At 34.5% G+C, this 16,761-nt stretch overlaps 1 protein-coding gene across 3 annotated transcripts; it reads right to left on the bottom strand.

Moving 5' to 3' along the window:
* Positions 1–313: 313 nt before the first annotated feature.
* On the bottom strand, positions 314–16,152 carry LOC306859989 (uncharacterized protein). 3 transcript variants are annotated; one of them, XM_079401475.1, is made up of 17 exons: positions 15,888–16,152; positions 15,661–15,752; positions 8,397–8,483; positions 8,088–8,159; positions 6,753–6,812; positions 6,314–6,421; positions 6,093–6,216; positions 5,819–5,839; positions 5,485–5,514; positions 5,035–5,082; positions 4,869–4,919; positions 4,675–4,713; positions 4,110–4,130; positions 3,914–4,002; positions 3,358–3,414; positions 1,595–1,618; positions 314–1,500 (listed from the first exon to the last, which is right to left on the bottom strand). In XM_079401475.1, the coding sequence occupies exons 3-15, from the start codon at positions 8,424–8,426 to the stop codon at positions 3,358–3,360; spliced, it is 750 nt and encodes a 249-aa protein (XP_079257601.1). In that variant the 5' UTR covers positions 8,427–8,483; positions 15,661–15,752; positions 15,888–16,152; the 3' UTR covers positions 314–1,500; positions 1,595–1,618. The 3 variants fall into 3 exon arrangements, with proteins under 3 accessions (XP_079257601.1, XP_079257602.1, XP_079257603.1); XM_079401476.1 differs by having other exon boundaries at positions 3,375–3,414; positions 15,888–15,930; XM_079401477.1 differs by having other exon boundaries at positions 3,375–3,414; positions 15,661–15,898.
* Between the last annotated feature and the right edge of the window lie 609 nt (positions 16,153–16,761).

Here is a 16,761-nt window from a genome sequence, read left to right as displayed (position 1 = left end):
AAATTCTATATAATTTGAATTTGCCATTTTCTACACTAGTTTTAATATGCAAATTAAAAACATGTTTTAAAGCTTTATAAGCTGCAAAATTAAAATTAATTACCCAAATTGATTAGATATGTTTAACATGTCCATGCAAAAACTGTGGCAAAATTATCATTTAAATGCTGTTTTTCCTAAATGCATTTAGATTTAGGGGTAGGACACTTGGGATTGCATTTTAATCGTGACACGGCATGATAATTTTAGCAAAATGCAGTGAGAATTTCAAAATGCATTCTGAGCAAAAGGTGCAGCAAAAGGGTAGCAAAATGGTGATTTAAATGTCTTTTATTTTTCTTAAATGCATTGACACTTACATATATGACATTTCAATTGCATTTTCATTAAATACACCTCGATAATGTAGTTTAAGTTATTGTGGATTTGAAAATGCAATGCATGCTGTCAATCATTACATCAAGGCGGGGCTCGACAACAGGACGCACGATAGGTCAATATTCACCATTATGCTGTTCACCTGCCTGAACATCTCTCACCGTTTACACTCGGATTGATGCACATAAGCAAACAGACAGCTAATATAGTAGGGAACACATACTAGGCTACTTCCTGGTAATGAAGACACAAAATAATGAAAATGACTGTCCATCTGTTTTTTGTTTTTTTTAATGACAACTATTTAGTGCCATTTAACCAGGTCTAAGATACACACGATCATATTATTTCCTGTTGTTTGCAGCAAACAATTTTACTCAAAAGCACAAAGATCAATAACATAAAATTAACATGGCTCTGAGATACCCAGAAATATATTATGCATGTCCTCTCTTACATGCAAACATAGTAAAATATAAACATAGTAAGATATTGTATAAAATAAACAATACAATAAAATACAAACTGTTGAATACAACAGGATATATTACTTTTTTGGCAGTGGTATCTTGGCTGTAAATACGTTTCGTTACCCTGTCTGTCACAACCATTCAGTAAATGAATGCTCAAGGGGACAGATTTTTCCCCAATAATTTCTGTACTAGTTATAATATTTTTGTGTAAACAAAAATATATACTAGACAGAACAAAGAGAACCAGGGATGGGTAAGTAAATCAAATAAAAACAATGATAATAAATACAAAGATTAACAAAATAAAGTGTTAAAAAGAGGGGGTTTCTTCTATTGCAAATGATGGCATTATAAAGTATTTCTTAAAACAACCTGTGGGCTGGACAGAGAGACCATTTAATTCATATCATTCTGGGTCAGAAAACCATGAACAGGTGTACTTGATAGATGAAGGATAACAGTTACAGAGGTACATTCAAGACAATCACAATTAGTTACTGAAAAATACACAAGCTGTGTGGACATGTCAGTCACATTGTCAGTCACAGATTTAAAAACAGTACTGTGCCATGCATAGAGAGTGTGGATGCTGTAACAGATGACTGGAGAAAGATTGTGTAGCTGGAGAAATACGTCAACAGGTGGCCGACTTGAAAAAGATAAAAAAAGATTAGATGTATACAGAATATATACAGAAACTCTATGATTAAAAATTAGATGAGTGACAAAAAAAATCAGCTTACCTAAGTGCTAAAATTATTCATGTACTGCGAGGGAAAAGGAGGAAAGAAGAATAATTTAAATACTCTAACATTCTTGACGTGTATACATGGTTGATTGTCCAAGACAGCTGTAAAAGCTTTAGAAAAAGTTTCATATACAGTGCCCTCCATAAGTATTGGAACAGTGAAGACAAAATTGCTCTGTTGGCTGTGGACATTTACAAATATGATTAAAAGATGAATATGAGACAAAACTACAGAATGTCACATTTTATTATTGGGTGATTCAACACATAGATGTTTTACCAGCTAAGACGTTCAGCACTTTTAGAGTTTCATCCCGTATTGGAACAGTTGAACATAAGGCAGATATAAAAGATTAAAAGCTATTATTTAGTTGCAGATCCCTTGCGCACAATAACAGCAGTGAGTCTGTGACTCATAGACATCACCAGACTCTTGGCCTCATCCTTTGAAATACTTTCCCAGCCTTTAATGCAGCCAATTCCAATTGTTGCTTGTTTTGGGGAGTTTCTGCCTTTACTCTCTTCTCCAGCTGGTGAAATTCATGTTCAACTGGATTTAAATCTGGAGATTGACTTGGGAAAATCTAAGACTTTCCATTTCTTTGCCCTTATAAATTCCTTGTCTGAACTGGCAGGGTGTTTTGGGTCATTGTCCTGATGCAATATGAAGCACTTCCCAATGAATCTGGTGGCATTTTCTTGAATATTGGTAGGCAAGATGGTTTTGTACCCTTCCAAATTATTTCTGCTATTGTCATAATACATTAAGTCATCAGTAAAGTTGAGAGGGCCTGTTCCAGAGGCAGCCATGCATGCCCATGCCATGACACCCCCTCCATCAATGCTTTACAGATGAGGCTGTATGCTTGGGATCATTTGCAGTTCCCTTTTTTCTCCACATTTTTGCTTTCCCATCACTTAGATAAAGGTTCATCTTTGTCTCATCGGTCCATAAACACAGTTCCAAAACTCTTCTGGCTCACCTTTTTTGCAAACTCTAATCTTGCCTTTCTATTTTTGGTGCTGGTCAGAGGTTTGCATCTTGCTGTGTAGCATCTGTAATTCTGTGTCAAAGTCTCCTGAGGACAGTAGATTGTCAGAGCATCACCCCAGCTTTCTGGAAGTTGTTGGTGATTTTACAGACACACCTTTTAGGGTTCATTTTCACAGCTTTTATGATTTGTCTGTCATCAACTACTGTTGTTTTCTCAGCCGATCAGGTAGTTGCTGGTGGTTTCCAAACTCTTGATCTCTCCATGCCCATTATTTTTGCTATAGCTCTAATTGACTTCCTCTTTTCTTTTAGCATCCAAATTGCTTGCTTTTCTCTCAAAGTCAGCTCCCTCATCTTCATCCTGGTTTGTGTGTGTCATCATCGAAGGCAAGACTCAGAATGCAGAAGTAATGGATATAACTGATACGACACATTCCCTGCTTTTAATATCTGAAGAATTAATGCAACAGGACACAGCTGATCACTTAGAAAGACCTGTGAGGCAACTGTTCCAATACTTATGCTCACATCAGATAGAGGGATGAAACTCTAAAAGTGCTGAACTTCTTAGCTGGTAAAACATCTATGTGTTGAATCACCCAATAATAAAATGTGACATTCTGTAGTTTTATCTCATATTCATCCTTTAATCATATTTGTAAATGTCTTGACTCCATAGCCAACAGAGCAATTTTGTATTGACTGGGCACTGTATATCCTGCTCATTTGAAGCCTTTTGCCAAATCTACAAAAAAGGCTGTTACCTAAATCAGATGGCTACCTTGTAACTCTAAGTGTGTCATCTCTTTGCATGTTTTTGACTGAAAAAACAAACAAACAAAGGTTTCATTAACAAAGGTGACATAAAAATACATATTACATAAATAAAATATAACATACTGATATAAAATTATTCTTATAGTTTAAATTTAAAATAATCCCATAAAAGATTGCCATGTGAGCAAATTAAGGATTTAAATTTTAAAGAAATAAACTGTAAAAAATAACGATCCATAATTCATAATAACGCTTCCTCCGGTGAAAATGTCCATTCCGTGTTATCTTCTTACATGAAAATTTGTTTAGAGCTGTTTTGGACTGTTTTAACTTTTAAACTGTGCTTAATCTGTGCATATTTCACGTCTTACTCAGACAAAAGTACTTTTCATGGAGAAAGCAATATTATGGATAGATGACTCATATTTTGGCCAGAATAAATAGTTTGAAGTTAAACCACACCCCCTTACCCAACTACAAAATAATTTAAATTTTAAAGAAAAAAAAAAAACACAAACCAAATTAATGCTTTGACAATTTTACCTTCCTGCGCAGGTGAAACACCATGAAGAGTAAAGCAATGTTCAGCAGAAATGACACAACCAGGAGTCCAGAACATGTTTTAATGGTAGCTTGGGGGGAAAAAATGAAATGTTGGTTTTCATAGTGATTTGTAGGAAGAGAGCAGACTTAAAAGCAAAAATAATTGGTCAGAAAAACCCACAGATCTGACACTTACCCCACTGATTGTCATCTTTAACTGTAATAAAAAGGAAAACCATACAAAAACATGAGATATAGCAGCCAGTGTCAACTTAAAAAATAAAATTCATAATAAAAAAGGCTTGTGATGTTAAAGATTATGATGAAAGAAATCATCTTAGTTTTTTATTTAACAAAACTAAAAAATGAGTAGTTATGCACAAAATGATTATTAATTAGTAAATGGTTATTCTAGCAAAATTAGTCATTTGTGACAATGCACAAGCTATGGTGACTTCATTAGGTGCAACTTGGTATATCTAATCTGCTAATCATCAGCAACTCAGTACGTATGAGTCTGTACTTCAGAATGATGAATAAATGTTGAGTTTAATTATTCAATGATTGTTTTGGATTAGTATTTCACAAACAGATGAGAATTGTGCAAATAGCAACAACAAAAAAGGGAAAGGGCATGCTTTCTGTAAGGGTCTGCTGAACCTTTCTGAATGCACAATATGTCAGATGGCCAACAGAGTGTATGCTGAAGGTATTAAACTGCACATTACAGATGAAGCTGCTCTCACAAGAGACAAACTTACCAATGGTTTCTGTATGTTCCGATGGATCTGCTGTTAAATCTACAAAATATTGCATACTCATATTAAATCAAAAACAGTAAAAGTAGGCCATATAAATCTGATGTCCCCATATAATCTATATAATTTTTTTTTTACAAAACTAGGATTAAATGCTCAGTATGTACTTAATTCAAGAAGATTAATAGGATCCTTACTTGTAGGAGCGGTGATGTTTGGGCTGACCAGTGTTGTTAAAGATGTTGTGCCTATGTGATTAGAAAACGTTGTTTGATGTCAAAACCTCTGATTAACGTGGCAGATAAAGTATCTATGCTGTAATCTGTGTTGATGTGAATATGAAACAATATTGAATTTGCTTACTTTCATGATCTGTGGTGATTAAACTGACCGTTGTTAAAAATGCTGTACCTGATTATTAGAAAACAGATTATATTACACTTAGCTTCAAACGACCAATACAGCTATAATACCACGCATGTGCTCAGAATGTGGATATACAGTATGGGCAAAACTTTGAATATGACAGTTTTCTTTTTCCTTCCATTATCTTCAGTTTCACATCTGCTTCAACAAATAAAAAAACCCTGACATTCTTGTCAAAGAGAGATACTTTGGTTTGTTTAGTAGCGGATGTTTCATTCATGTACTTTCAAATAGTTCGATCTGACATGAAACTTTGGTGTAAATCAGTTTAGAAATAGTTATATTTGAATGTACATGAACTAATTATGTTTTTAACGAAAATACTTGTGAATGACAGTTAAAATATCTGTGTTTGAGATATGAGATATGAAAGCTGAGTAAGCTTACTGAAATCAGGAGTTGGGCCGACTGTTGTGCCTGAGTGATACAAAACATGATATATTACAAAAGGTTTCAACAGATTCCTTCAACAACACTTTCTGTACTACAACATTCAAGAGATTAATGTGTAATACTGTGTGTGAAACATCCAGACCAATTTCATTACCCAACATTTTAAAATCACAGTTTTTTATGCGTGTATGTGAAAGATAATCAGCTATTGCTTAAACAAGTTAATGTTTTTCTTTTCATCAGCTTACTGGCTCTTTTTTTCAAAGAGTAGACAAAAAGGTATATCATGGATAATATACTGTAAGTGAAATCTTTTCAAATAACTTACTCTTTGATGGACACTTCAGGTCTAAGTAGAAAAAAGAGAGAAAGTGAGCAAAATGTGCATTGTGAAACATGAATTATTCATAACATTCTACATACCACGTCATGTAATTTAGCTTGTTTGTTTATTAAATATTCTGGCTAATTCAATGCCTTCAGCTACAAATAAGTGTTGTCTTGCCAGAGATTTATGGTGGCCAATGTTCATATTATGAATAAATTAAGGAAGGGTAAGACTAAAGAAAAAGGATAAATGATGAAAGGTTAAATGTCTATACCCGATATTGACCCATCGCATGAGTTCCTATACATTTCCCCAAAAGCAGCTGTGTCAATGCCGCGTACTGTGTAAGCATCCGAGCAGTTGAGATTTGCACAAAAGTCTTCAAATTTTTTATCTAGCTATAGAGAGAAATAGGGAAACCATGCAGTCAGAACTGAATCATTTTGTTATTTGAAACAGAATGAAGGAATATGGTAGAGTAAGCGGCATACTCACATAATAAAGCATTATGTAAAAGGTTTCTACAACTTTCAATTTATCCTTCCCCTTATTATTTGTCCAGTATGAACAGAGGGTATTTATTACTGACAGAAGGTCATGATCCTGGAAAAACAGTCAGGAAAATAATGTAACCATAACATAACTATTATTAATTATTAAACTCAGTTATTTAAACTAAAATTCATACCAGTATAGACTGACAGAGAAATACACTTTTGTGGCTAGAGTTAATAAACTGTTATATATATTGTATATATATGTTGTATATATATTGTGTATTTTTCTGTAAAATACATCTGGGATAACAAGAAACATTTCAACAAGCTAATACTGCTTATAATAACACAATATACTTCTACTACTAATAACAATGTTAAAAGTAAATAAAAGTAAATAAAGTAAATAAAAGTCACCTTGTGTTCTTTGCGCTTACCTTCGTTTCAGGTGAGAACACCTTAATCTGAAACACATGCTCTTCCAACAACAGGTCATCCTATGTGGATTTAAGAGACGATACAGTATGTACATATTTAGGGGATCATGTACAGTCAATATATATAATCAGTTATAAAATAAACGGTAGCACTTTATTTTAAAGTCCTATTCAGCATGTACATATTATGTACTTGTAATAGTAATTACAATAACTAGGTAGTAACTAGGTACTAACCCTAAACCTAACTCTAACCCATGTAGATACCTTTTATTATTCAGAACTTTCTTATGTGTAAGAACAGGTAAGTCCAGGTACTGTAAAATAAAGTGGAAATAAACAAAAAAAAAACCTGACAGGGTGATCAGAGTGTCATCTTTTATCATTGGTATCATTAACATTGGTACCAGTATTTATATCTTTGTTAAAGCTAGTTAATAAAAATACAACTGTTCATTGTTAATTCATGTTAGCTCAGGTCCATTAAATAATATTAACAAATACAACTTTTGATTTTAATAATGTAATAATGTAATTTACACTTTAGTGGTCATTGCACCAGAACATTTGACCTGAACATTACGATTGAGTAATTCAAATCAAATGTTTCATAAAGCTATGAAAAAGTGCAGATAAGGAACAAAAGACTAATGTGATGCACAATACACTATGCGCATATACTAGGCACTATGTACTTTAATGTCTAGTGTATTAATTGTCTAAGCTTTTTTTTGCCTTTCCCCTTCCAAAAGGAAAGTGCACAAAGTGTCCAACATTCCACACTTTTTTTTAACAAAGTAAAATTTTTCTTTTTGGAATTTACAATGTGAAGTCACTGCTCACAGTATTTATACTAAAATGGCACAAGCATGCAAATTTGGATACACCTCAATTTTTTTTTTTTTACATTTGAAATCATGAGTGTTACATGAGACGTCAATTAATGAACATTTTTGTCTCACAAACCACTGAAGAATTTGTATTTTGTACACAATATTTGGGTCAGCATCATTTTGATGTAACAAAACACATAGACCCCCTCACAAACCTATGCACCCAACTACTGGTTAAACTAACCCTGCTGCTTTATCTGTGCCAGACTGGATAATTAACATGTCAAAAATCACTTTATTTTGTGTCCTCAGAGAAAACTAAAGGGAATCTTTTTGAAAATAATTAATAACCACATTCCTAGCTATGCATTCTTGCAGAGATAAAAACATTGGCAGGTTAATATACTACTAAATATACTAAATATACACTTAAGTAACACATTAAAATAGATTATACTCTAAAATATCAAGAAATCGCAAAAACAATGAAGGATAGACTCACCAGATGTGCCTTAACATCTTGCAGCATACACTTGGACTGGACATGGTAAACATGGGTGATGAATGAAATTGCCTATGAAAGAAATGCCAAAAATCAAGTCCCACCTCTGGACAACTGTCATCTGAAATAATTAATCTTATGTTATGAAATTTATGGTAACACTGTGTGTAGACTAGTTCTCGTAAAACAGTTAACATGGTCTATCTTTAACAAGGTTCAATAAAAAATTAACTGCAGCCACACAACACCTCACTGAGAGGCTTCCAAGGACCTCCACTAATATATTAGCAAAGACTGATTATAACTCACAGAGATCAATATCCAGACTTTCCCACTCATTACGGTGTTCTGTTAACCATCAGAGTTTAGCTCCATAAGCCACGACACTTTACCTTGCTGGATGTATAACATAGGGAACACACAAGAGACCGAAAGAGAAAGTATTTAAGAAAAGACAACAACAGTGAGGGATCATATCATTATATCATAACAGCAACATTTCTCACGTGCTGTCAGAAACAACATAACAATTGGGTATTAAATCAAATATACTCAAAAATACATTAGTCTGCATTGTCCCTTGATAAAAATCAACAATTAGCTCATTCTGTAATGGACTCATTCTGTAAAAAAAAGTCAGTTTATTGCATTATCCAGGCAAATGGACTGTAATGCAGCCACCTAAAGAAATGTGTAGCACACACAAAAAAAGAAAACAGTGGCCTTCAGTAGATTTTCACTTCAAAGGGACAGCTCATCCAAAAATGAAAATTCTGTCATTAATTAAAACCTTCATTCATCTTCAGAACACAAATTAAGATATTTTTGCTAAAAATCCAAGAGCTTTCTGACCCTCCATAGACAGCAAAGCAACTACCACATTCAAGGCCCAGAGAGGTATTAAGGCATTGGTCTCAAACTCAATTCCTGGAGGGCCACAGCTCTGCACAGTTTAGCTCCAACCCTAATCAAACACAGCTGATCCAGCTAATCAAGCTCTTCAGGATCACTAGAAACTTCCAAGCAGGTGTGATTTGTAGCTGGTTGGATCTAAACTGTGCAGAGCTGCGGCCCTCCAGGAATTGAGTTTGAGACCAATGTATTAAGGACATTGATATAATAGTCCATGTGACATCAGTGGTTGTAACGTAATTTTATTATGCTACGAGAATACTATTTATCTGCAAAGAAAACAAAAATAATGACTTTATTCAACAATTTCTTCTCTTCCGTGTCAGTCGATTGTGCTGCTGACGAGGAGCCGGCGTTTTTGGGTGAACTATCTCTTTAAGCACACAGGGCATGCACAACAATAGCAATGAAAGTAAATGTTAATGGAATTAAAGGGGGCATACTGTATGATGCTTTTTAAAGATCATTATTTTGTGTATTTGGTGTAACAGAATATGTTGACATGCTTTAATGTTGAAAAAACACATTATTTTTCAAATACTGTACATTATTGTAGTTCCTCTATGCTCCGCCTCTCTCAAACGTGTCGTTTTCTACAAAGTCCCTCCTTCCGACAAGCGCAGTCTGCTCTGATTGGCCAACTGACCCAGTGCATTGTGATTGGCTGAACACCACAAGTACCTGTCAGAAATATAACGCTCCTTTCCATAATCGCGAGCTTCATCTTTCAAAATAAATGTAAAGACAGTTAATAATGTCCTTAATTTTACCATCAGTTCAAGCCTGACAGGGGAACAGAGTCGTGTGATAGACACAGTGATGAAGCTCGCATGTGTTTCCACATAAGCCACGATTAAGAAAGCTGACTCCACTGTGATGAGATCCTGTCTCTCTCTCTCTCTCTCTCTCTCACCTAATTTATCAGCTTCACCCAAAAATTAAAAATCTGTCATTAGTACCACGACGCATGCACCTTATAAACCCGGCATCAGAACGCCACTCCTGCATCAGCAGAAACACACACATGCGTTGTCATATTCTCATGAATGGCGGCAGAGGCTGACATGGAAGAAAAGAAAGTGTTGAATAAAGTTGTTATCTTTGCACACAAAAAGTATTCTTATAGCTTCATAAATTAAGGTTGAACCACTGATGTCGCATGGACTATTTTAATGATGTCATTAACTTTCTGGGCCTTGAATGCCTATGGAGGGTCAGAAAGCTCTCAGATTTCATCAAAAATATCTTAATTTGTGTTTCAAAGATGAACGAAGGTCTTACGGGTTTGAAACGACATGAGGGGGAGTAATTGATGACAGAACTTTGATTTAAACTTTTATTTAAAAAATTGTATCATATAAGCTTTATTAGAGAAAACGTTAAGAAAATATGGGTCAAAAATTATAACAACAACTATTTTATTTTTTGTGGCATGGCCAGTGAAAATTTTAACAGAACGTATAAATTTGAACCAAAAAAAATAAAATGTGTAGCATCATAAAATGTTTAATATAGCATCTTACGTTTGGTGCTACTGGAACATGTTGGAAGTTGTTACAATGACATTTAGTTGCATGTGTCACTGGAATTTGCAATGGATTGTGAGGCATTTTCAGTTTTCACATGGCACAATAGGTATGAGAAGTTTGTTATTTAATGTAAAACAATTGTGCTGTGTTCAAAATCACTCACTCATTTGTTCATTCATTCTCTACGCCTTTAAGCCTAACTGCATGGCAGTTGAGAGCACTATATAAAAGAAGCGAGCTGGAACTGTCATCGGAACAACTTTGTCATGTGTGGAAAAATATTCATAATAATAACAACACATTAATCACATTAACATTATTTTGAAATTAAACATATGTTGGAGCTAGCTTTGTGGTCTCATCGTTATTCATGAAATAAATATTATTTTGGTTCGTTTTGCTTAATTTGGTTTCTTAACCCTCTGGTGCTCCTCAGTCTTTTTTTTAATATATATATATATATATATATATATATATATATATATATATATATATATATATATATATATATATAAAATACTTTTCTTTTTCATCGGAATAGTAAGAAACTTGGTAAAGGTTTTGGCACTAGCTGAAACATTTGGTACTGCATGCAAATGAAAACTTTCTTACTGAAAGTTAATTTTTCGAGACGTTAACCTCAACCTTTTTAAAACAAAACTTGTTTAGATTTATGGCTTTTATTTTCTCACAATGTTAGAGTAAAACAGGTTATGGAAAATATATATTTTGATACAAAATATAGTATTTTTGTGCATTTGTCATAAAAATAAACTTTAATTTTTAAAACATTTTTAAAAAAACCTTTAGTCTGTGCTCCGAGCAGTTTAAGTTTGAAATTTCATTTTCAGGTCTAAGCTCAAAAAGTAGTTAACAAGTAATATATGGATTATAACTAATGCATAAATATAATTTAGTACCATAAAATCCCCTAAAAGAATTCATTTAAAAAAAAAAACATTATTAGACTAAAACATAGTGCATTCATTTCACTGAAAACAGTTTTGACTTCGATGCAAGGAGCACCTTGAGTTAGAAAAAAGTGCCAACAAGAATAAACACATTAACAAGTGTACATTATTGTCAGGGCTACAACGAGTTTGAAAATTAGTGAGGTCTGATGTGGGGTGTCAAGAACAGTACTGTAATTATACCTACAATAAATGCAAGCCATTCTATAAACTACATATATGTTACATGTGTTGTCTTGTGTGGGGTTTTTATGTGGTAGTGTTTCCTGTGTCTTTTGTAGTCAGTTTATTTGTTTGTTAATTGGTTCCCCTTGATTAGCCTAACCAGGTGTGTCTTGTTATCTTGTTTAGCTTGTTAGCCCCCTGTGTATAGCCCGTGTGATTATTTTGTTCTTTGGCAGTAGTTAAATGTAATGGATATATATTTTGCAGGGAACATATATATATATATATATATATATATACACATATATGAGCTTTCCTGTAGCTCAAATAGTAAAGCATGGCGCTAGCAACGCTAACGTCATGGGTTCGATTCCCAGGGAAAGCAAGAGCTGATAAAATTTTAAAACTATAACTTGAATTCAATGTAAGTCGCGTCTGCTAAATGCATACATGTAAATATATATATATATATATATATACAGTGCATGCATAATTATTAGGCACATTGATATTGTGATAATAGTTTTTTTCCAAGAACATTTTACCAATTCCAAACCACATCAGTCTTAATAACTACTATTAATTTTGTATTTAATCATTTATCTTTTCTATATAATTGTCCACGAAGGCTGGAAGTGAAAAACTCTCTGTCTCTGAGAACCTGACACCTTGTAACTCTGGAGACTCCAGGAAGGTTGCAGTTCTGGAAAATGGTGGCGCTGGAGACTAAATGTTTCCTGATGATTTTACACCTAATTCTTCACCTTAATTCTTAATTCTTTTGCAGTTAACAGTGTTTATTCTTCTCCACCTGTTTTGGGGTTTTTTCTGACCCCGCTGACCCATTGAGCATTTTGCTGTCCAGTGGTCAAGCCTCAACTTTGCAATTTCTATATTGCATTAGTTTTGATTATTTCTCATGGGGATTTTATCATTTTTGGCTTTTCATTCTGAGTTAAATCTCTTTTTGGGCTCAGTTTATCTGTAAAATAAATGTGCCTAATAATTCTGCACACCTGAATATAACGAGTTTTTCACTTCCAGCCTTCATGGACAATTATATATTACTTATAAATGATTAAATAGAAAATTAATAGTAGTTATTAAGATTGATGTGGTTTGGAATTGGTAAAATGTGCCTGGGGCATGATTTCATCATGCCTAATAATTATACATACATGCACACACTGTATATGATTTTATATATATATATATATATATATATATAATGATGCCACACCCTGCATGTATAGATCCAGGTCCCTGCCTGCTTGCTTTACCTTCCACCAGTGGTGGACAAAGTGCACAGATCAAGTACTTGAGTAAAAGTACAGATACGTATAATAAAATATTACTCCAGTAAAAGTCAAAGTACTGCTTTTTAAATTTTACTCGAGTGAAAGTACAAAAGTACTCATTTTTTATGTACTTAAGTAAAAAAGTACTGATAGATAAATTTATTTTGCAATTTTATGTAGACTACTTAATTGAATTTTATATTAGCACATTTTTATAATCATACTGCCCAAAATACCTGTAATTTTCCCAAAATGACCACTATATGGAGTCAAGAGATATATTTTGTTGTTGATATGGACTACGTTGATAAGAGTGATGTAGTGATGTTCATTGTGTGAAGCTTGCACTGCGATGTACCTGAGAGAAAACAGATCTGACCGTCTAATTTTCCCCAGTAAGAAAAAAAGTGTTTTAAAACTTCTTGTTTTGCAGAACGTCAGTTATATATGACATGAGAATTAGGCCTGAAGTTAGGAAGAACATTTTAAGGGAAATATAATTATATTTTCATGATTTTTTTCTTCTCAAACCTTGTCTGTGGTGTAAAAACACCCCTGGCCAAATGCCCCAAGAGGGCATCACTTCCCACTTTGATAATTACTGTAGTTACTGTGTTCTGAACATCACATCCTTTCTTTGAACATCAGATGGAATCTATCTAGGTGGCTGAATAAAAATATTTGGACTTTATATCAAAACATTTCCTCAACTTAGCACCAGCAAGCTTGCTAGCTATTATTTTCAGTATGGTTATGAATAAACATTCATATCTGTCTGCTCGGCTCGATGATCTAAACAATATAAAAATTTGTACTGTTGATAAACAATATAAAAACAGACATCACACTGGGCTAAATGCATAGCAATTTAATAAAACTGCTAACTTTACAGCAGCGGGGAATATGAACGTGCATGAGTTATTTTATTTAATCTGTGTTATTTTAATGTTTTGTTTTTTGACCTAAAACATAGAGACACTGACATTGATCTGTGTGCATTCAAGCATTTCAGTGGGCTTAAATAGTCACCCTTTACAGCAGATTTAGTTCACAAACAACTGACAGTTTTGACTTAAATATGATTTTCAGTTACAATAATTAATCCTAAAATTTGACATTAGTAACTTACTTTTAGCAGCATCAGTTGCGCGCGCGGGCGCTCACAAGATCTCCAGTGTTTTCTTGTGAGTTCAGTTCACTGGAGACTCGCTCTAAACGGTTCATTTGAATCAGTGAGTTCAGTTCACTGGAGACTCGCTCTAAACGGATCATTTGAATCAGTGAGTTCAGTTCACTGGAGACTCGCTCTAAACGGATCATTTGAATCAGTGAGTTCAGTTCACTGGAGACTCGCTCTAAACGGTTCATTTGAATCAGTGAGTTCAGTTCACTGGAGACTCACTCTAAACGGATCATTTGAATCAGTGAGTTCAGTTCACTGGAGACTCGCTCTAAACGGATCATTTGAATCAGTGAGTTCAGTTCACTGGAGGCTCGCTCTAAACGGATCATTTGAATCAGTGAGTTCAGTTCACTGGAGACTCGCTCTAAACGGATCATTTGAATCAGTGAGTTCAGTTCACTGGAGGCTCGCTCTAAACGGATCATTTGAATCAGTGAGTTCAGTTCACTGGAGACTCGCTCTAAACGGATCATTTGAATCAGTGAGTCGTCGACTCGAGAACAGCTGCAATCGGATCATTCCAATTCGTGAATGAATCGTTTGTTGCGATTTGCGAACCAATTTCACTGAAAAATTGGTTCATTGAAAAGAATATTATAATATTATAATCATTGAAAAGATTATAAGGAGTAACGATATGTTTTATGAAATGTAGTGAAGTAAAAAGTACGATCTTATGGTTTGGAATGTAGTGAAGTAAAAGTTACTCAAAATAAAACTACTCCAGTAAAGTACAGATACTTGAAAAATGTACTTAAGTACAGTAACGAAGAAGTTTTACTTCGTTACTGACCACCACTGCCTTCCACGCGTTATACACTTAAACACAGACAGGTAGCTGTTTGTGAAAGATGTTTTAATTACGATAAAAGATACAATTATCTGCAGACAATGTACAAACTATTTGTTAATGTTGCTAGCCTATAATCGACCTCAATCATTTTCTGTTTACATCGCTTTCACGCAATTAAACGCGCAGACACTCACGTGGAAATTTACTCGGATTGTTTGTCATTCAGAAAACTAACTGAATATGAAAAACTGACATACGTTTTTTAAGTTATATACCATTTAAGCATGCATTATTTGAAAAACACATTTAGTAAAAAAAAAAGCACTAGCTGAACCGTGGCGCGTGATTGTAGAGATACATTCCTTAAGAGGAGAGGTCAGGATTAAAACCTGGCGTCACACAAAAACCAGGGTTTGGGCTGCCAAACATGTCCGCACGGGCTATCACATGGGTACTTCACTAAATCTGTTAATATTTAACAACGGCATGTCCCAGAGACACTCAAACGCCACTTTAATACCGACACCACCACTACTGTAAAATTTCGCAAGAGTAAGACAACAGCCTGGCCTACTCAAAATGGCTATTTAACAAATGCATAATTTATATGAATATTTAATAACTAAATAAAACACATTTAGTTCTTATGCTATTTTATAATACTAAAATCCCACTGGAGGTTTCGGTTTGAAAACCATGCATCTCTCAAACCCACGCCTTACCTTTCAGCCGCCTCGTCTTGGTCTGCAACATACTTTCGTTTTGCAGCTTCAAGCAACGAGCCCCCTTGTGTTGCAAGGACTTTATAATCCCCCTAAGAAACCAGACAGGAAGCAGGAGAAAGTGACCAAGTGGAATTTCACAGAGTGTAAGAAGCGCAGCACTGTTTAGAGACCAAGCGCAAGTTTATGTGCAGTCGCTCATGGACACAAGTGAAGAAAGTCCCCACCTTCTCTCACCGCTACACAGCTCGTTGTAGGTCACTCTATAACAAATAAAACAGAGGGTGTTGCATTTAAGCAATAGGACACGTGATACTGTGAATACCGACCAGTTTGAATCGGTGTTACGCCCGGCGTGCTGCGCTGAGTGTTGTTAACTAGGGGTGGGCGTATCGATCCTAAAATATCGATAGTATCGATACCAACGTTAGTACTGGTATCGGATTGATACTAGCCTGATAACATCGATACTTTAGGTTATTTTTTCTCCTATACACTTAATAACATTGCTTAATACATATAACAAAGTGTAGACATGTCTGTGGGTGTATATTCCGCTCTTTTCACACCTCGTGTGCTGCTACACTGTGTTTGGTTGTCATCACGTGACTCAGCGACTCGAGCGCGAGCTGATACAGGGACAGATGGAACAGAGCTCCGAGATACACAAGAAATGAAAAGAGGAGGAAGAAAATCCTTCACATAGTGCATATTATACCTGTATGCCGAGTTTGTCCTTTTTATACATTATCACTGTAAGGTGTGTACTGAGTTTAGCTTTATAAGATTATTTCTTAATGCATGAAGACACTTTAAATTATCATTATAACGGTTTTCTATGGGAGCAATAGGATTAACATGTCGTTTAGCATGTTTGCATATATATTCTGGGCTCAGCTGCTTGCAACATGTTATATTTTATTAACAAGCTGTATACCGAATTTAGTCTTTATTTATTTATTTGGTCTTTATCACTGTCTTCATCCATTAATCGCACCATATTACATGTTTTTATATTGCAATTAGAGAAAATGAAATTCAGCGTGTTGCATTCATGTTCTGGGTTCATCTGCTTACAGTAGGCCTATATATAGTAGGCCT

This window comes from Barbus barbus (genome assembly GCF_936440315.1).
Source record: "Barbus barbus genome assembly, chromosome: 3".
NCBI classification, from domain to species: domain Eukaryota; kingdom Metazoa; phylum Chordata; class Actinopteri; order Cypriniformes; family Cyprinidae; genus Barbus; species Barbus barbus.
This window is presented reverse-complemented; position numbering and strand designations above follow the sequence as displayed.